Below are 21,102 nucleotides of genomic sequence, written 5' to 3' on the forward strand. Positions count from 1 at the left end.
ATGCCTGCCAAATAAAAGTCATTTTAAAATGACTTTTTCATTTTAGTTTTTGTCCATGTTACAGCAGGAATTTTTGAGATATTACGCGATAAATTAGGTACGATTTCATGAAAAATCGCTCGACAACCAACCGTGGTTTTATTCCTTTTTTATTATATTCTAGTGAATAAACAAGAGTATTTTGAAATTCTAGACTTCATGTAGATGGCGGCTTGATTTCAACAACTACCTCTATGTCGTCTGGATCCTGAGATAAAACGTGCAAAAAGCTTTTGCTTCAAACGCATACTAGTTCCACAAAGAGGTGAATTTGCGTACCAAAAATTTCACCATTTGAAAGCAATAGGTTACGTGCACCGGCTTTGGCCACTCTAAGGGAAATCATTTTTGTAAAATTAATCAATAATCCTATGAAAACTACCAATGTGTCAAATGAAAGGTTTTAATCTATATTTTGTAGGAAAAATGAAGAAATCAAGCTCAAACTTGATTTTTATATTAAAACTGGCAGTGGCCAAAATGGAGTCAGTTTTGGCCATATTATCAACTTTGGTTTCAATTTTGGCCAGTCAAGTGTAATTCTTATGGCAGTGGCCAAATTAGGAGCAATTAATCAAAATCTATGGTTTTCTCAGCTTTAATCATCATATTACATTAGAATCTAGTAGTAAACAATAAATTTATTCTCATTGAGTACGAAACAGGCTGAATATCGTACTATGACCAAAACACCTGATTGGCTAAAACTGATGCATGTACCCTAAACCTTCTCAATAACTTTGCTAAAGACAAGAACTTTTCGGAGTAACTTTAAAAATGCGGGTAACTGTGTTAGAGCAGCAGACATTACAACGATGATTCCTTCAATCACTCAAGAAAAATGTAAACGTGGATCAAAACTATTCGTATTAATGTCAATTTCAGAGGTATTTTCATAACAACCAAGCTTGTGTAAAACTTTTTGGGCCAAAAATAAAATTGTCGTAATTTGTCAACACCTTCAAAGAATCTGCTCTACAACAACGTTTTGACTATTTTTTCGAGGAATAGGTCATAGTAGATTCTAAAGCTGGAATTGAATCTCTTAACAACGCGTGTTTTTACGAATTGGAATCAATTTTGTAAGTTGGAACAGATGAACGCCACACAACGATGAACGCCTAAAACTATGCAATGCCCTTGTAATTTTATGTAGATGTAGTTGTTGTTTTCTAAATTTGTTTACAAGAATTCAAAAACAACCCAAATAAAAAGAACTCACTATGCGTAGCATATGATCATATATTGTACCTTCAAAAATATATTTACACAGATAATGAAATTTGATAGCTAAATTCACAGAGTTTTTCATGTAGTACTCCACAAACTACTTTGGATAGTCCTGGGCAAAGGTACAACCTTGTGATCAGCTTGATTGCTGTCAGGTCTTGGGGCTTAAATGTATCTTTACTCTAAAGAGAAAGAAGCACACTCGTGGTGCCAACAAGAACCGATACTTTTCGTGATCAAACGAAGAAGTGTCACGGTCCTGTTTTGGTGTTTTTGATATGTTTGATTTCTATTTGCAGAAAGAAAGTTGATGCACAACTTTCCCTTCTATTTTTTGAAATAATTATTAATCAAGCTTCCAATATTGAAGAGAACTATCATAAACGTTTCACTGAAAATCAAACACCATATCGTTAACCTTTACATACCCACCCCCCGACAACTCATTTTGAAAATGTTGGCATTTCGTCAATTTTCATCCGATTTTTTTGAAGTCGCCCTTAATCGATCATAAATTGGTCCAAGTTTATTACAATCAAGTGGTCATGTAATATCCGGAACCATTCCGGAGATATTCTGGATTGTACTAGGGTTAGGGGGTGGGGGAGTTGTCTGTTTTGCCAAATGATCAAAAGTGACTATTTCGTGTGTTATTGTGTTTGAGAGGCCCTCGCGGAACCTGTTTTAGGTGTTCCGGAGCTGCCATATCAGTTGCTTCATACTTCAGTCAGTTTTTTCAGACCCATTCTCTTAAAATCATGAAGTTTGATAAGTCGCACGGTATGTTTTAGTTGCAAACCAGAAATGTCCCCGATGTCACCCCCGTGGAACCTATGCTAGATGTTCCGGTATGGCCATATTAGTTGATACAGACTTCAGGGTGTCGTTTCTGACTCAGTCATTCGATATCATGAAGTTTGAAATGTCGCACGACATGTTTTAGCCCCCGCGGAACCTGTCACGGTGATCCGGATGGGTCAACTTATTCAAATCTGATTATCGCAGTTGTGTTTTATTGTTCGCAATGAAAATTCCTCTGAAAATCGATGGTTCAAGCACAACAACACACGAAATAATCATTTTTAGCCATTTCGGCACCCTCCCTGACCCCAGTAAAATCCGAAATATCTCTGGAATGGTTCCGCATATTGCATGGCCACTTGGGTGTAATAAACTTGCACCAAATTATGATCGATTGAGGGCGATTTTAAAAAAGTTGATTGAAAATTGACGAAATGCCAGCATTTTGAAAATGAGATGTTAGGGGTCGGGTCTTGCTTGTGTGTTTTCTTAGATATCGAGGGTGCCTTTGACAACGTGCCTTTCGATGCCATATTAGAAGCCGCACGGGGACATGGTATATCTCCAATGATTTCCAATTGGATTCACCAAATGCTCAAAAACCGACATCTCTTCTCGACATTGCGTCAAGCGGCGATTAGGAAATTGAGTGTTTGTGGATGCCCCCAAGGGGGAGTCTTATCACCACTTTTGTAGAATCTCGTAGCAGATACGCTATTGAGGCAACTCAATAATAGCGATTTTCCTACTTATGGTTTTGCCGACGACTACCTAACATTGTTAGTCGGTATGTGCATCAGCGCCCTTTTCGACCTGATGCAAAACGCTCTTCAGGTAGTTGAGGGTTGGTGTCGCCAATATGGTCTTTCAGTAAATCCGAGTAAAACATCTATTGTTCTTTTCACGAAAAAGCGAAACCGTAATGGTATTCGACCTTTACGTTTCTTTGATTCTGAAATCAATGTGACTGAACAGGTAAAGTACGTTGGAGTCATTCTTGATTCCAAGCTATCCTGGACACCTCATGTTGAGTTCAGAATCAAGAAAGCTTGTATGGCCTTCGGGCAATGCCGGCGAACCTTTGGTACAACTTGGGGTCTTAAACCCAAGTATATCAAATGGATTTACACAACTGTTGTTCGTCCAATATTGGCTTATGAATGTCTGGTGTGGTGGCAAAAGGGTGAAGTGAGAACGGTCCAATCAAAATGAGGCCATCTCCAAAGGATGTGCTCAATGGCGATGACTGGAGCGTTCTCTTCAATTCCCATGGCAGCGCTCAAAGTGCTCTTTGGCGTTGCCCCACTACACATTCATCTCAAACAAGAAGCACTTTCTTGCACTTATCGTCTATGGGCACTCGGTTTACTAGAGGAAACTCCTGTGAACCGCAGTTCATTCAGATACATTGATCCATACTCTACATGTGTACGAAACCCGTTTTTGAAAATATTGCTTTGTTATTTTTAAAAAAATCAAAAACTGAAAAAATGAGGAAATGTCTCCAGTTTCGCCTTAATAAGTGTTTCCCGAGTACTCGGAAACGCAATTGCGCAAAAACTGGACTTCAGAAACCTTAATCTTCACGACGTTCTGTTGTTCTTGATCCGCTGTGGTAAAGAGCTATAGGCTCTCTTTACGCTTTATGCGTTGTCACAGTGCCCTTCTCAGGGCGTTGTTTGAACCCATTGTGGTACGCTTATGCGTCATTACAGTGTCCTTTTCAGGACGCTATGTGAACCCATTGTGGTACGCTTTTGGGAGTATGACGATCCTATTCCCTTACCTGTCCTTTCCCATGTCCTATCCTTTTTCCTTCCCTTCTCCGTCAGGTAAATGATGAATAGGCTCGTGTTCATGGCGATGGCACAAATTTTCCGAATGGAGGAGAACGTGCCTCTAGAGCCGACCTACTGATACCTGTTAGGGGTCGGGTACGTGAAGGTTAAACATGTCCATTTTGTGTGAAAATACGCAAAGGTAAATATCGTTGGTTTTGCCCATTTCATTAACAACATATTCTTTCACAGTCCACATTAGGCTGATACAAATTTAATTTTGACTTTTTGTTTCCCCCCCCCTCCAAAAATTTTTGGCTGGATTCTGCATTTTGAGGGGGCAGATAAAAAAATATTTATCAAAATATCGGGTCTTGGCAAAAATTGTTTAACAAATCCGAAGAGTTTTTAATATTTTTCAGATTAAATGCTTTATTATTTTTATCCCCCCCCTCGACCAGCCAAAGGATGGTGGGACAAAAAGTGAAATAAATATTGTTTTCGGGTGGCTTTTCAGTCTAGCGTAAAATCAAGACAAGTGCTACTTGTTTAATTCCGACGTTTCGGCCATTGGACTCGGCCTTCCTCAGGGGATATAAACTTGCACCGTCCCTCGTATGCTGCTAAAAGCTTTGCGCTGAATTGTCAGTTTTAATAAAGTTCTTTTCCTGGACACCGCATTTGGTTTGGTTTCGCGGTTGCGTTGGTGGATAGTCGTACGAAACATACGAAAACTAAAAACCTGACTAGCTACTATGACACAAAAATGGACACCCGAAAGCCACCCGAAAACAGTTCATTCTACAGTCGAACCTAATTCAGAAATAAATATTTGTAACGGCCTTAATACACAAAATTAATCTCCCACCTTTCCTCATCCTTAAGGCCACGCAAAACTTAAAAGCCTTCGGACTAAAGAGGTTGCAATGCCTACTCTCAAATACCTCGGTGTATTATGCACGATGTGAGTTCTTGAACTTGCATTGGAGACTTGGCCCCATGACCCCCTTGCGCATCAATAAAATATAATAGTTCTCCAGAAACTCATTTGAATATGTAAAATTTTGTAAAAATTCCATGTTTTGATTCAAAAAAAAAATTACTCAAATGTTCTATACGGCTTCTTTCGTCATGTTTATACTCCTAAGGTTGTAATTTTTTTTTGGGAGATGATGTGCTTTTCAAGGCATTATCAAACATACACCAAAATGAAAATTTGATTCTCGCACATATGAAAAATTGTTCACCCAAAACATTTAAAATTATCCGGAGTTTACATTGCAATTGATAACTGAGATCAAAGTACTTGTTTTAAAAACATGAAACTATGGAAACATTGAAAACTATTGAGGAATTTTGTTGAAAAACTATCACTGTATATTAAGGTAGCCCACACTTATATGAAAAACACAAATTTCGAAAAATGCCAAGTCTTACCTCCTAAGTCAGTTGTTTTGGACTCCCAGAAGCTACGTTCAAAATTTGAGCAAAATCGGTTGAGCCTAAGGAGGCGCTCAAAACGCTTGAAGTTTGTATGTGAAAACATGGCCAAATGTATGCACAAATTTCAAGTTTTCGAATTTTGCCGCTAGGTGGCGCTGTAAGCGTTCAATAATCAAACCCTTTGGTATTATTGTAGGTGACTATATGCCAAACAACTTTATCGAAGACCGCAAGACGTCTGATAAAAGTTATACCCTAGGTAAAGTGAGGATAAACTTTATTGTTGTTTTTCCAATACATGTAAAGGAATAATATCAATAATGAAATATCAATACTTTGCCTCACTTTGCCTAGGGTATAACTTTTTTTACAGCCGTCGGATCACTTCGCGGTCTTCGACAAAGTTTTTTGGCATATAGTCACCTACAATAATACAAAAAGGTTTATTTATTTAACGCCACCTAGCGGCAAAATTCGAAAACTTAAAATTTCTGCATAAATTTGGCCAAGTTTACCCAAATAAAAAACTTCAAGCGTTTTGACCGCCCCCTTAGGCTCAACCGATTTTGCTAAAAGTTTGAAAGTAGCTTCTGGGAGTCCAAAACAACTGATTTAGGAGGTAAGACCTGGGGCATTTTTCGAATTTTTTATTTTTAATATAAGTGTGGGCCACCCTACTGTATATTGAATGTATATGAGAAATAAATATAACCCGTTACAAAGTGTACACTAAAATGTAAGTAATTTTATATATAAAAAGTGCGGAAAGGAAAGGAAGGTGTTGAATATACATTTTCCCTTTTGTGTCGTCATTTATGAACGTTCTCTCCCTATGAAAATACGATCACAATAACACGCATTTTAAGGGAAACGCTCATTTTCAAATGGAACGTGTGGACAACCAAAAAGATCAATGAACTGTCTGACTCTCGGTTGAGAAATAATAAGAAGCAATCTGCAAGTCACACTCGAATTCAGTGACCCCATATTTACATAGACCCACGCCGCATTGACGCACAACGCCGGAATGTCATCCGAATGTCCATTATCTTTACGAACTGGCCTGCCGTCACAACAAACGACTTGTTCAATCTTCGGCAATTAAAGCAGACAAGACTCTGTGCTCCGATTGCCCAGAAACCCCAGGATATAAATTTTCATCTCACATGACCACGCATTGGTTTTCCACCGCCGTGCCCGTGCCGCGTCACTCCGCTGACTTGACTGCACTGCAAATGCGAACAAATAAATATTTAGCACGGCTGGGTGAAAATTTTGTAAGATTTCCCGCCGTTCCGTTCTCGGCTTCTGCTTCTGCTGCTGTGCTGGGGATTTCTTCGTTCGTCAGCGATCAAGTCACAAGACTTTTCACATCGTCGGTACGCGAGAGGTTTGCGTAATGCCGCCACCGCACTATGAGGATTCAGGTGGTCAAATATCAAAACAATTATTTACTTTTTTTGCCCATTTTTGGCATTTGAACCTAGTGGAACTGATACACAGTAAACTCTAGAATATCAGCCAGTTGAACGTCGCAATTTCATTAAACCTAATGCATGATTAAACTTCTGATATCTCTTCGGCTTAAGGACTTGCTCGTTAGAATCCCAAGATGGTCGGTTTTTGAACCTACTCACGATTAAGCGCAAAAATCATATGAACACCTGAACTACCATACCGGATCTCATGACACATTCCACGCACTTCTATACCGCGGTTTTTGAACTTCATTGAACGATATTTCCGAGCACTTGCTGTCGATTTTGATTCTTTTTGCATTAAAATGAAGATAATTACCCTAATAAAAATGTATTATACACTGCTGATAGGGTGAATGATTGTATCATTCCCTGTTTGATCAAGATGATAGCCCGAAAGGGTTGTTAAGCACGTTGCATCATATTTTTCTATTAGGGTACTTATATTTTTCGAATAGTCTAACAGCCACTCACCTGAACAAGCAAGAGATCATTATGGTAACTCTTCTCCGGGATCTGATGTACCACATACAGCGAATGGGAGCAAAACAAATGCCTACGGCAGTGTGAAATCAAATGTAAGATTGAAATGTATTGAATCTGAAACTTAGTTAAAATAAATCAAGATTAAAAGTTCAGCTTATTCTATTCAACATGTATGCAACCTAACATGTACGTTACAATAGTATCTGAAACTTGGAAAACTGAAACGACATCTCGGTACAGTTCAACATAATATTTCATCACAGACAAAATATTATGTAATTTTCAGACTGAAGAGATAAGACTTATAACCTATTATTCATATGAAATTAGGTGGGATACATATAGGTCCTGAATCCTTAAATGGATTGAATTTCCCAAGACCTTGTTTCATCCATATAACTTAACTTAAACGCGTGGACCATATAAACAAATAGCATCAACATAATTTAAAATTTACTGCAGTGCAGAATTAACGTAAACATAGATTTGACTATTGTTGACCATCTACTACCGTGAAACCGTCCATAGTGCACCGTGCGCCGGACGTCGAGTATGAGATGTAGAAAACGGGAGCAGCCCCCGAATGTACCTATTCGGCCTCGACCCGGTGCGATGTGCTGTGGTGGTGACGATCCCAAGGTGCGAATCCTCTTCGAGACGGACGCGTAGTCAAACGAATGACAGTTCATCATACTGTTGAGCACGCCTCTTGTTTGTTTATTTGGAAAAGAAATTGTGATTTACCCCATAAATGCGCCGAACAGCACACCACATCACATGCTTTCCCGCGTACGTTTGCTCGGGCCTGACTTAACCCGAATGTGACTATGGTTAGCATCATCGGTGGCATGTGCTTCAGCTCGATCGTCAGGATGCGACTTCAAGACAATTCATTGAAACAATGTTTTCCTGAATCGAATCGAATGTGATGTATGGTGCTGTTTACTTACGTACATTGGGTTAATTTTACTCACGGGACCTATTTTCCTCGCAAAACCCTTTAGGTACATACTGTATATAGAGATAGACTACAATGACGTGAATTTAAAGTTGGCTAACCTTACATTAAGACAGTTACAACGTGCCAGTTCATTCATTAGATTTGTGTCATTCTAATTTTACTGCTTTAATAGTGCATGCAATGAAATTGGTCGAGTAGTGAATGGAACTAATGAATGAAATACGAGAGACGGGTTGTGTGTGGGTTAACATTGTAGAAATTATTCGTCACGCTTGTTAAGACAACTGCATATTGTGTTTCCAGTTCAAAACCTAATAGGACGCAATCAGTGAAGTACTAGATTGAAAGTAGTGAGCTGGATTTTTGTATGGTGAGATGATCAATTTTTCATTCCTACAATGAAATGGTGTAAACAGCGTGGGTTTTATGATTTCTTTACTAATTTGATGCTGTTTGAGCAAAAGTTTGGATAAATGTGTTGCTAAAATTGCAAGAAAAAATAATACAACAGCACAGTTATCCAAATTTTTGCTCAAACAGCATCAAATTAGCCAATAAATCATATAACCCACGCTGTTTGCACCATTTCATTGTAGAAATGGAAAATTGATCATCTCACCATACAAAAATCCAGCTCACTCATTTCAATCTAGTACTTCACTGATTGCGTCCTATTAGCGACATTTTTTCTTTTACTTCCGCTGCTTTTGCCTTGCGTTATGCACTATGTTGGAAGTAGGGCGCTGAAGAAAACCAGGTGTACAATACAGCGCCCCACTTCCGACATTGTGTTTAACGCAAGGCAAAAGCAGCGCAAGTACAAGAAAAAATGTCGCTAATTCGGTTTTGAACTGGAAACATAATACATGAAAAATAATAAAAAGTTAATAAAAATTCATTTGGTTCTTTTTCTTTCTTATGTTTTTTTTTCTGTCGATGCAGAACCGTTTCTCAATAGACATTTCCTTTACTTTTTCGGACATAAAGAGTATCTTCCCACACAGACATTGGTAGATGGTCTTGTCTTTGGCATAGAAAGTTCCCAGATAATAACTGTGGAAGTGCTCATTGAACACCATTCTTAGAAAACAGGTGTTGTTCTTGTTAGAAGTTGTACAACCGTACGAATGAAACATGCTCAATCTCGTTACAGTTCTAGTGAAACCAAGGAGTAGAAAAAGAAGCTATACCTTCAAAAATTCTTTCAATTTAGCTTTTCAAGTGTAATGTAATTGGGTGCAACTAGAAGTCTAATACATACAGGGCCGGATTTAAGGGGGAGCCAGGGGGGCCATGGCCCCGGGCCCCCACATTGTAGGGGCCCCCACAAATTCTAACTTCAAATGGGGAGCGAAAAAAAAGTAGTGCTAGAAACATCATGATTTTATTTTTATCACAAGTACTTCTACTCTCAAGATAAAGGGTGAGTCGATAATTATTGCGCCCTTTTCAAACTAACGTAACTTTTTTCCTACTTCACCAAAATCAACCAAATTTTGCACAGTTGCTCCTTATAGTCTATTGTTTACATAAAATGAATTGAGAAGTTATCAGTGAGATTCCGGTCGATATAGAATAAATTTAGTTAACAGTTCTAAAAAAAGTGTTGCACAATCACATGCTTAAATCAAAAATGATGGTATCGCGCCTTGGAACAATTAATGATTATACATTATCGGATCATCTTAATGTTCGTCAATAGGCTTCAGGAACGGTTGTCAGTGAAACATAAGCTTGGAGATGGGTGAAAACCAGGCACGATGCACATAAACAAACCAGAGAGCTTCAATTATTTGTTTCAAGTTTAGCCTGAACATGTAGACATTGAGGGCGTTAATTGAAAATGACGTGAATTTCACTAAAACGCATCCTAAATTTGAACCTATACAAAAAAGTTTAAATACATACATATACTAAACTACTGTAAAAATTTGGTTTCATTCCGTTAAGGCTTTTTAGGGCATCATCAGCATCGGCAGCCATGTTGGATATGTGGCTCGAAAATTCAAGGTGATAATTCTCTGCCACCAAAGCGAATATTCGTATGAAAAAGTATCATCCTATATGCTCACTCGCAGTGATTACGATGATACTTTTTCTGCTGGATTGCTGCAGAATTGACAGTTTTTATCACTTCAATAACGCGAGGCAAACAATCATTGAAAAAGTCAAAAAGTCAATGATTCGTTTGAAAGCTTGATGATGCATCATGACACCTTAACTGTAGACAATTTGCGAATCAGTTGAAGGTAGGATGGCACAATAGAGCTTGCTGGCGTTTATTCACCTCTCTCTTTCAAGCATGCAGGCGGGATAGGATTTGTTTTCATCGGGAAACCTTTCCTGATGACAACAAATCCTATTGCGCCTGCATGTTTGAAAGAGAAAGGTGAATAAACGGCGGCAAGCTCTATAATTAACGACTCACCCTTTATGTGTGTGAAATATTGTGCATCAAATTAGAAAGAAGCAAATATCAGCCTTTTAATAAAATATCAAACTTCTTCTGAAAGTTTTTAAGATGTTTATGGTTCGGAATGATCATCTTCACCTGAATTCTGGATGAAATCTTGAGCTCTATGGAATAGACAGTCAAAAAGTTTCTGCTGAAAATTCTTTTAATTTTCTGTCGAAAATTATTGGTATTGCTTTTAAACATTTAAACATAAACATTTTAAACATTTAAACATTAAATATTCTTTGAATATTTGCAAGTGTTTCTATCAGAATAAAGACACATTCTTAGTGTTTTAGAGTTTGATTCCTCTTACCAAACTTATAAATTATTCAAATCGATTCCTAGAATTGTTGAAACATTTCTTTGAAGGTACAAGCAAAAATTCTAGTCGTTTTTTTGTTTTTGCAAAGATCTGGTCCGATTTTCTTTAATGAGCATGAGATGACCGTACAATTCGTAGTTGCTACTTCGTTACTGACCAGAACAGTCAACATTGCACAGGGAACCAAATGGATGGGGCCTGGGTGTAGCTTTCCATCCTCAATGTGTAATTTTGAAGGTTCAAAACTTTAAATTGTCAGTACCGGCGCCGGCCACGTCCTTACGGTCATCGGGGAAGGGAAGGAATGTTGGTGTGACATCCGTTGCTACTAGAGACCGTGTGTACCTCCGCATCCCCACGGTTGTTACAGGAAGGAAGTTTGTTAGTGGGAAGGGAAGGGATAGAAAGTTACATAGATCTGGATTCACATTGGTAAGTGATGTGAGCTATGCAACCCTTGATATGATTTAGTCTTCCGCCAGCCGGCTGTCGGAAGAATACAATTATTTAATTGTATGTTTGTGTATTAAATTTAATTATATACCGGGTATGAATAATTTTTAAACCACGCTTATGTCGGATCAACTCGTAATAACGCACGTTTTAAGCTTATCGTTTCTCAGTCAGAAAATGAACTGTATGCAATTCCGTTTAGTGTTACTGCCAATGCTGAAAAACCGAAACCCGCGCCGTAGCTTTGCGAGAAAACTGGACAACTAAACAACTAGAATCGTTGCTTTTGAGTTTCATCTATGTTCTTGTATTACTTTTTTTTCGCGGATAATAAAACCGTTGTACATATTAATTATCCACGAATGTTCGCAACGCGTAATATAAGTTGAAGGTGTGATGAACAAAAACACATTATCGTAAATGTTCGAAAAAAAAAAATCGAAATTATGGAGCTCGGCCCGAATAAATCGACGCGGAAAACGTGGTCTACTTGTCACTGTATCGTACGGTAATCTTGACCTTTCTAAAGAAAGAGATACTTCGCCGTTTTGATCGCTGATTGCCTGCTTGTAAATCTGAAATAGAAAAAAGTATTAAATTGTGATACGTTCTCCACTGTTATATTTTTTGTAAATTGTTATTTAGACATATATAGGTTAAATTTACCTCCATCCCTCTGAAACAAACGGTATATTAGCAGTGAAAAATAAATAGAATAAAAAAATAAATAAATAAATAGTGTAAAAAGGTACACCCAATCTTGATCCTGGAATGTTCCTGCATTTAAATAAACCAGGCTGAAAAATAGCAAGATCAAAACTTGAAATGGTAGATCTTACACCGTAAGGGGCTGTCCATAAACCACGTGGTCATTTGTTTGGGACTTTTCATGACGAGTTTTTCTTCCTGGCTTGAATGTGTAATTTAAGGCGAACTCTTAACAAATCCGTAGGTTCCTTATGAGAATTGCAATTTGGAGAGAAATTCTAGGAAAATCCTGAAATATTCGAAGTTTTGTAACCACCTTTTGTTCAAATTGGCTAAAAATTCGTCCGCAAAGATTATTGCAAAATTTTACTTATAATTTTATTCAAAATAAAACAGAAATTCCACCATGAACTCATTATGGATTTCGGATGAAATTTTTTCAGCAGCTTTAAGTAGAATTTCCGCTTAAAATACCACTATGGATTTTTTGCCTCTTTAAGTTTCACAAAGAGTTCTTAACAATTATTTTGCGCGTTCACTAGAAACTCATCTCGAAGTCGTGTTTTAAATGCTTATGCTTAAGTTCCACAAAAAAGAAACCTGATAATTGGTTAGCAACTCTATAGATTTCATCAATGATTCCGCAAGAAATTCTATTTAGAGTTTTTGCAATAACAGCCCCAAAGATAGCGCTATAAATTTTATTTGAAATTTATCGAAAATGTCTCCTATAAAATCTATTTATAAATTTCTTAAAGGACTTTCTCATGAATCGATTTGATCAATGGAATCTAATGCTATGAACACTCTCGGTTAAAGCGTTATTTACTTGATAAAATTTGTTTTACTATCGTCTTCAGTCTAAATTTTCATATCTGGATCTCTGTTATGCTTAGATTGCTTTCTTCTAGTTACGTTAATTAAGCTACATTAATTTAGGGTTCGTTTGTTCTGCACATCAAGAAGGTTCTGTCTCCATTTTCGGCTAATGCAGATGTGGTCGCTTTGATTTTCTGTGACGCTATCACGCGAAACCCATGTCACTTTGTGCACTGGTAAACTCTCCGTTTTCGCTCATTTCTCCGAGACCATGGCGTCCCATGATGTGCTCATAGTCCGAGATGTAGGAACCAACCTTCGCGTTGAAGTCGCCCATGAGGATCTTGATTTCACCTTTCGGAATCTTGTCCACTACAGCATTCAGTTGGCTGTAAAAGTTCTCTTTGTCTTGCAAATCGGCAGCATCGGTTGGCGCTTAACATTGGATCATGGTAAGGTTTCGAACCCGTGTTCTGAATCTGGCTACAATTATCCTCTCATTTATAGGTTCCCACTTCATGAGCGCTGCGTGGGCGTGAGCGTTGAGCAGGAAACCAACTCCACGGTGGCGAGGAGCGTGTTCCACCTCGTAGGACAGAGTATAGCAGAATTTGACCCGACGCCAATCTGTGTTCTGCAAAGTTCGGCCAACGGACTTCGCTCAGTCCTAGGATCTCAAGCTTCATACGGTATGCCTAATTGGCTAGTTGTGCCCGTTTACCCTGCTGGGCAAGGGTTAATACATTCCAAGTTACAATTCTTGTCCGTTGTTTCGCGCTAAAAGTCGTTGCCGTTGAATCAGTTCGTAATCTTTCATTATCGGTTTCAGTAACGGTTATTTTGGGTTTCGGAGACAGTAGGTTGTTGGCCTAAGGTCCCCTATACACCGTGGTGGGGCTGCCACCTTAGGTATAGCTTCCGGTGGAGGAGCATTTCATACTCAGCAGCTGGATGCCGGAACAGACGCTGTTTGAGCCGCACCTCCTTGGTGAACAGGCGCTCAGGACGTACCTCCTTAATCTAGCTGATGTCAGAAGAACAACAGTGCCCAGGCTGCACTACCAGCTAAGCACACAACTCTTAGTTGGTGGTCTTTGGCATCGGTTGACCCGTGGAAACATAAGATACGGACTTGTGAGGACCAGAGTTATGTTGGATGCTCTCCTTATCGACTCACCAGCCCGCAGAATTGGGGCCGGTCATGGTATTTGAAGGAAGTGTTGTTGAAGTAATAAGGAACGTGCTCACCAATTTACCTAAAACTTCTGATTTATTGCAGTGTCACTAATGAATGCGTGAATTGAAAATGGTTCACTCCGGAAAGTATCTAACCTCGATTTTCTGAATCTAAAACACAAATAATAAGTTATCAAAATCAAAGATCATCTCGCTATTTAGCAACGGTATCATTTCAAAGTGATCTATCCACGTTACGGGCCTCTGTCTATTACAATACTTAAATAAATTGTTTACGTTAAAAGCTTTAACGTTCTGACCCAAATGTTGATTGTATAGGATTTTTTTCTTATTTCATCAACATCAAATCCAAATATTAGCAATAGAACGCAAATACCACACCAGCCCCCTCGAGTTGTATAACCTCCCTCCAGAGAGGCTGACTTTCTTGTCGTCTGCCAGTCTTCGCACAGCGCAGAGCATGATGTCCAAGTGTCGCGCGATAACAGCTTGAGCAGATATTGGAAAATTTCGGCACTGGTTGTGTTTTATATACAGCTCTGCCGCGTGATAAATAAAAAATGTAAACATAAATACCTCTTACCGAACCTCCCTGGCCACGGCAGTCACTGTGGACTCATTCATATCGCGCGCTAGTAACAAAAACAACGGCATCGGGGTGGCTGAGACGGCGACGACCAAGACGACGCGGAACAGAAAGCATGTGACTGGCTGATACGTCGCGCGCCATTTGTCATCATCACCGGTGCGGTGCGCACAGAGACGTTTCTTTTTTATGCGCGCGTGAGCTAAAAACAGGCCTACGTGAGAGGTCAGGTTCGGCGCAGAAATTCTCATACCACGCGGAGGATGGGTCTTTATCGCAATCGTGGTGATTGAGCTGAAATAACACGGGGCCCCAATTTCCACCCCGATGAATGCTGATGAATTGTTCGGGTAGGATTATATTTTGGATGTGTTTCAAAGCAGGACGTCACTGTCCGATAAGATAAAATGAATGGAGTTGTACGTACCTGCACATTACACACATGGGTATTAGGCGCATTTTTTTCAATCTGCAACGTCGCCGTCCAGACATGCCATCGTCAATCCAGAGAACAATGGAAATCAGTTTCTTTATGTGATTTTCTTCGCTGGGATTTCACACCCACGATAAGTTGCAGGCAGGGATTATTGAACCACACATTTCCTTGTGCCTTGCTTGTTATCAGCTTACGGTCTCTCGATCGATGAGAAAATTATTTCAGAATTTTGCTCACGCGACTTTATCTACGCAACCCGTGCTAATTGATTTATCGGGTGTAATTTTGTATTTATAACGAGCTTTAAACCCGAAAATAAAAGCTAGGGCGATAATCCATTGCATGATTTGAACGTACATATATTGATGAACTGATTGTGACCTCATTTAGGGTGGCAAAATGGCAAAAAATGTGACGCGAAAGCGCATTATGCGAGTTGCTCATGATCATCGATGATAAGGGGTTTTCCATATACAACGTAAGCATTGTTTTCAGGAGTTTGTGTAGTGGTCTACCTGGTTTCTTGTTGAATATTTTTAGTTACCTATATTTGCTTCTGATGATGAATGAATAGTTTCTTCAACAACTTCAAAAACATCATCAATCACTTCATCCTCACTAACACTAAAAGGTCTGCCTCTGTCTCTACCCGCATTCATGTACTTTGTCTTGGTTCAGGTTAGTGTCATGATCTTGGTCAAGCCCAGTGAATCAAAATTCAACTATCGCGCAACAATAATGACAATGTCGCAACCTGTATTTGTTGCGACAATCCACCCAATGCGACATAAGTTTGTCCCAACTTGAAAATAATAGGATAAACATCGTACACCACGAGTTTAGAGATTTTTAAGCCTTGCATTGCGATTTTCAAACGGTAACTTCGAGTCGGTAAACACTGCAAACTCTGCTGTAGATCTATCATTAAACAGTTTCGACTTTGGGTTAATATTAATTGATTATTCACGAGTTGAAAAGTATGCAACAAAATCAGCTTCCGTTTTGTATGCAACAAAAAGTTTCGAGATCACGTCATTATCTGTTACCAGTAGGGATAAAGAGTAATCGTCGTGCCTTCTTTGTTGGTTCGAGGCGTCGATTACTCTTTATCCCTACTGGTAACAGATAATGAAATGATCTCGAAATTTTTTGTTGCAGGCAAAACGGAAGCGGAATTTGTTGCGTACTTTTCAACTCGTGAATAATCAATTATTACTAACCCAAAGTCGAAACTGTTTGATGACAGAGTTGCAGTGTTTACCGACTCGAAGTTACCATTCGAAAATCGCAATGCAAGGCTTAAAAAACTCCAAACTCGTGATGCATGATGTTTATCCTATTATTTTCAAGTTGGGACAAACTTATGTCGCATTTGGTGGATTGTCGCAACAAATACATGTTGCGACATTGTCATTATTGTTGCGCGATGGTTGAATTTTGATTCACTGCTTAAGAGGCCACCACATTAGCAAAATGTTCTCAACATGGTACATATAATGAATTCATTTGTATAGCTCTCAGTTGAAAGGTAACCCAGTTCTCTGAAATTTTCTGTGGAAACACAGCTGTTCTGGTCGATCACCTTGTATCAACTACGATATGTGCGTGGTTATCTATGCCTGCGCTTAGAATATACACTCCCGTTCAAAAGTTTGGGGTCACCCTCTCAAAAACATGTCATTTTTTTAGGCCCATATCTCCGTCAATTTGCGTCCGATTTCAAAACCGTAGGTTTCATTCAAAAGATAATAAGTCAAAGAAACTTTGAACTTGATTGGAAAGAAACTTTAAAAAAAAAATTTGCATGTAAACTTAACCCAAAGTTGCCAAATTTTCTAAAAAATGAATATAAACTTACGGCAGTGTCGCTGGAAGTTTAGTCGACCAAATTTTAAGATGAGAGCGGTAATATGACCCATTCTGTATTAGCTTTCAACTGCTTTTTACAGAACTTAGTTAAAAAAATCTAGGAAAAAATTTATTAAGTAAATTAATCCTTGATGTCATCGACCAAAAGTTTGGGGTCACCCCTCAATATGATGTATCGGCCAAAAGTTTGGGATCACTTTCGTAAAACATGGAAAAGTGATTTGGTAATATCTACGTCATCTATAGTTCAATTTTAATTATTTTTGGCTCATTTCAAAGATAATTAACTAAATTTACGTTTGATGTCTTCAACTTAACGTATTTAACGATTTTTGTATATAAAAATTTTATGTAAAGTTAGCACATTTTACCACGCTTCAAAAAATGAGGCAATTTTACGTTAAGTATTAGTATGTAAATTTCAACAAATATGTGTGGTTCAATGTCTATGCAGTAAGTATCATTCATTTTGTTTCAAATAAGCCAAGAAGAATTAAAATTGAATGAAAGATGACAAAGATATCAACAAATCACTTTTCCATGTTTTACGATAGTGACCCCAAACTTTTGGCTGATACAGCATTTTGAGGGGTGACCCCAAACTTTTGGTCGATGACATCAAGGATTAATTAACTTAATAACTTTTTTTCTAGATTTTTTAGCTAAGTTCTGTAAAAAGCAGTCGAAAGCTAATTGAAAATGGGTCATATTACTGCTCTCATCTTAAAATTTGGTCGACCCAACTTCCAGCGACACTGCCGTAAGTTTATATTCATTTTTTAGAAAATTTGGCAACTTTGGGCTAAGTTTACATACACAATTTTTTGAAAAAGTTTTTTTTAAATCATGTTCAAAGTTTCTTTGACTTATTATCTTTTGAATGAAACCTAGGGTTTTGAAATTGGACGCAAATTGGCGGAGATATGGGCCTAAAAAAATGACATGTTTTTGAGGGGGTGACCCCAAACTTTTGAACGGGAGTGTACATAGATAAAATCTCCGGTAGAAGTCACAGATAAATATCTAGTAGGGTTAAAGTAATTTTTGATGAACTTCTGATAAATTTGTTGAATTAAATGAGCTGAACATGTTTTTTAATTCTTCAATCACTTAACCTAATTCACAGCTCTTTTGTCCACTAGGGCACTGCGTGAGCGATTCCAATTGAAAGATTTATTGACAATTTGTACAGCGCCTAAATATATTCTATTCAAATTCTACTATATCGAAATCGTTGTGTTGCGCTGCTTTCACTTTCTACCCTATCATGGTAGAAAGATGATCAAGAGGATGTTGATGTGTGGCTGTTGGTTGTTCCTTTTTCCAGTCTGATTGGGGGTTCATTATGGGTTACCGTTCTCCGAAGTCCAAGTATCCGGGTCCATTCGAGCCATGAGCTCAGTAGAGGGTCAGTGTCAGCTGCACTCAGGGGGGAAGAGCAACTGACGAAAGTGCCGGGGCTGGGATCGAACCCATGACCATCTGCTTATGAAGCAAACGTGTGACCAGTTGCGCCAGGGGCCCCGGCAAGCTGAACATTTTTGAACAGCAAAAAATGGAAAACAACGCCACGAACTAAGAACAGAGCCCATGTTCAGACAATCTGCTCAAAAGTCAAAACTCAAAATATTCTTTGTGATTCTATCTATTTACAGCCAATTTCCCTTCGCTGCCGACCAGGTTCGTGTGGTTCTCTTTCGCGAATGTGACATCCGGGGACGCAAACTGCTGTTCGACTCGAGTGCCGTTGAGAAAATTTCCGAAGGACCATTGTCATCCACGGGCGCCACCACAACATCCGGGTCAACGAACCACAAGACCGTGCCGCAAACCCAAAAATGCGATCACTGTAAAGTGCTGTATCAGGTTTGTATGGCGAATGGATTCCAGATTGGTTTGCAAATTTTGCTGATTTCCGCTCGTATTTGTTACAGCATAGTTCCAATCCAAAGAATGACATCAAATCCCTGGCGGAGATGATATTCGGCTCGGCACCGATTGCTTTCCAGGGCAGCAGTTTGAAGGTTCACTGGTTGAAAATTCCTGCTTCGGCCATGGTGTGCTCTCATGTGTTTCCGGCACCACAGCCGAAAAATGCCAGCGGAACTAGCAGTAAAAAAATCTCCGTATCGTCCTATTTGGGATCGGATTTTGTGGTAGGAAGCAATAATGGGTTCAATCATGACCGATACCCGTCCGGAAGTGATCTTAGTTCGATGGACACAACATCACTTCGGTCCTTTACGGTCACTTCGTCTACCTCAACACAGCATGATGTGTCTCATAACCATCGACACAGGTTACCTATTCCAGAGTTCGGTCAACTGGAGCGGTTGAATGATCCTCGGTTATCTACCAATAGTGGGATGGATTCCGGCTACGGCGGAACTGATCCCTGGCCTATCTCGTTAAATAGCTCTCGGCATCCGTTGTCCTCGCACCGAAGTAGTCTGGCATCGATCAGTAGTGACTTTGACTATTTTCGAAGGCTTAGTACCGATATCAACGCGGACTTCCCGCAGCCAGTTAGTGTTAGTGATTGTAGTCAATACGGAAGCTTTAATCGTCGAGTGTCGAAGAATTTATCTACGTCGTTCGAAAACCGCCTATCTATGGCCGACCACATAGGCCATGTGGATGATCTCAGTTCGTCGGGATCAACCTGCACCAGTAGTCAGGTGACGGCCAGTGATGGCTGTGTGGGTGGACGAAATCGCCGAAACAGTGAAACCATAGAACCGAACAGGCGGAAAGCGCTCAGCGGCGAAGTGCTGTCGACAGCGACGAACTATTGTAGTAAACTTCCGAGTAAGAAGGCACGTTTAGGGCTGGCGTTGTACATCCAGTTGGATGATGGGTCATTGCAGGAGATGGAAGCTTATTGCTCGGAGCACATGAGTATATTCGAATCAATGTTGTGTCGACTGAGGGTGGCGGCGGAAAGTGCTTGCCACCGATGGCCGTTTTTTCTGCAGGTAGGTGTCCTAGTTTTACGGTTTAGGAACTGTGGTTCTATAGTTTTTATTTATAATTAACAAACGGATTTTGTTAGAAACTACAAGAATATACTAGTTTTTCAGTATTATTCAGTGAGAATCTTTGCCATACCTGTGAATTCAATGCTTAGTAAAACAATATTTAATATTTGCAAGTTACTGTTGAATTTATGCAACTGCAAGTCTAGAAACCTTAAACGAGCAAAAAGGACTTCGAAGTTTTCAATACAGTTTTTAAAGATTATGTTGATGAATTGGAGTTTAAACAAGTTGTTTTTTTTTTATTTACACGACGCTCTGATTGTCCTGTAGGCACAAACAGCTACATTTTAGTTAAAACCATAAGATTGTTTTGATAGCAACTGATGTGATCTATTATCTATCCATAACTAATAAAAATTCAAATCATATTTCACAGATAATGCTTACGGCATGGCATACAACACAGCAATGGCTGCTGGATTTCTTTACGGCTCCACGATTGGCTAATCCAGTTTGGATAACATTGAGTAGTAGCAGTAGCAGCAGTGCGGGTTCGGGGACATTAGCCAACAGCAGTTCGACTCAACTCAACCAGGCAGCGGCCCTTAGCATAGCAAACAACTTCATGAATGATCTGTCTTCGTTGCTGTCGCTGGCCGATACCAAAGACACTAAATTGTAAGTATGGCCATTTACTTTGAAGGGTGGAGAGTACGGAGCAATGTAAATGCTGCAATGCAGTTATTGAGGTTTAACTACATACATTGGATGGCCATTTGACACTTTTTGTTACCCAGACGGTAGACACATCTAGGGCTAGGACGATATAGATAAACACAGTGTTATCGATCATAATCGGTATGCTATTCTTATTACGATATTCAATATATTAAAATCCGATATAGATGAATTTTGAATTAGATTAATAACCGCTCACTGAATTCTATAACATTAATCCGAAGGCTATTCCCCAGAATACCATGTCTCAGAATGCCATTCTCCAGTCAATCATTCCCCGGAAATGTTCAGTGATATAAAAGATAAATGCATATATTCTATG

At 39.1% G+C, this 21,102-nt stretch overlaps 1 protein-coding gene across 5 annotated transcripts in view; it reads left to right on the forward strand.

Moving 5' to 3' along the window:
• LOC109423771 (folliculin-interacting protein 2) overlaps positions 1-21,102 on the forward strand; it is a 53,173-nt gene that overhangs the window by 28,876 nt on the left and 3,195 nt on the right. For all 5 annotated transcript variants that reach the window (XM_062852114.1, XM_062852115.1, XM_062852116.1 and 2 more), the window contains 3 exons: positions 18,720-18,930; positions 18,999-20,039; positions 20,479-20,720. In XM_062852114.1, the coding sequence (XP_062708098.1) occupies positions 18,720-18,930; positions 18,999-20,039; positions 20,479-20,720 (1,494 nt within the window). The remainder of the gene's footprint in view (positions 1-18,719; positions 18,931-18,998; positions 20,040-20,478; positions 20,721-21,102) is intronic.

This window comes from Aedes albopictus, chromosome 2 (assembly GCF_035046485.1).
Source record: "Aedes albopictus strain Foshan chromosome 2, AalbF5, whole genome shotgun sequence".
Lineage (NCBI taxonomy): Eukaryota > Metazoa > Arthropoda > Insecta > Diptera > Culicidae > Aedes > Aedes albopictus.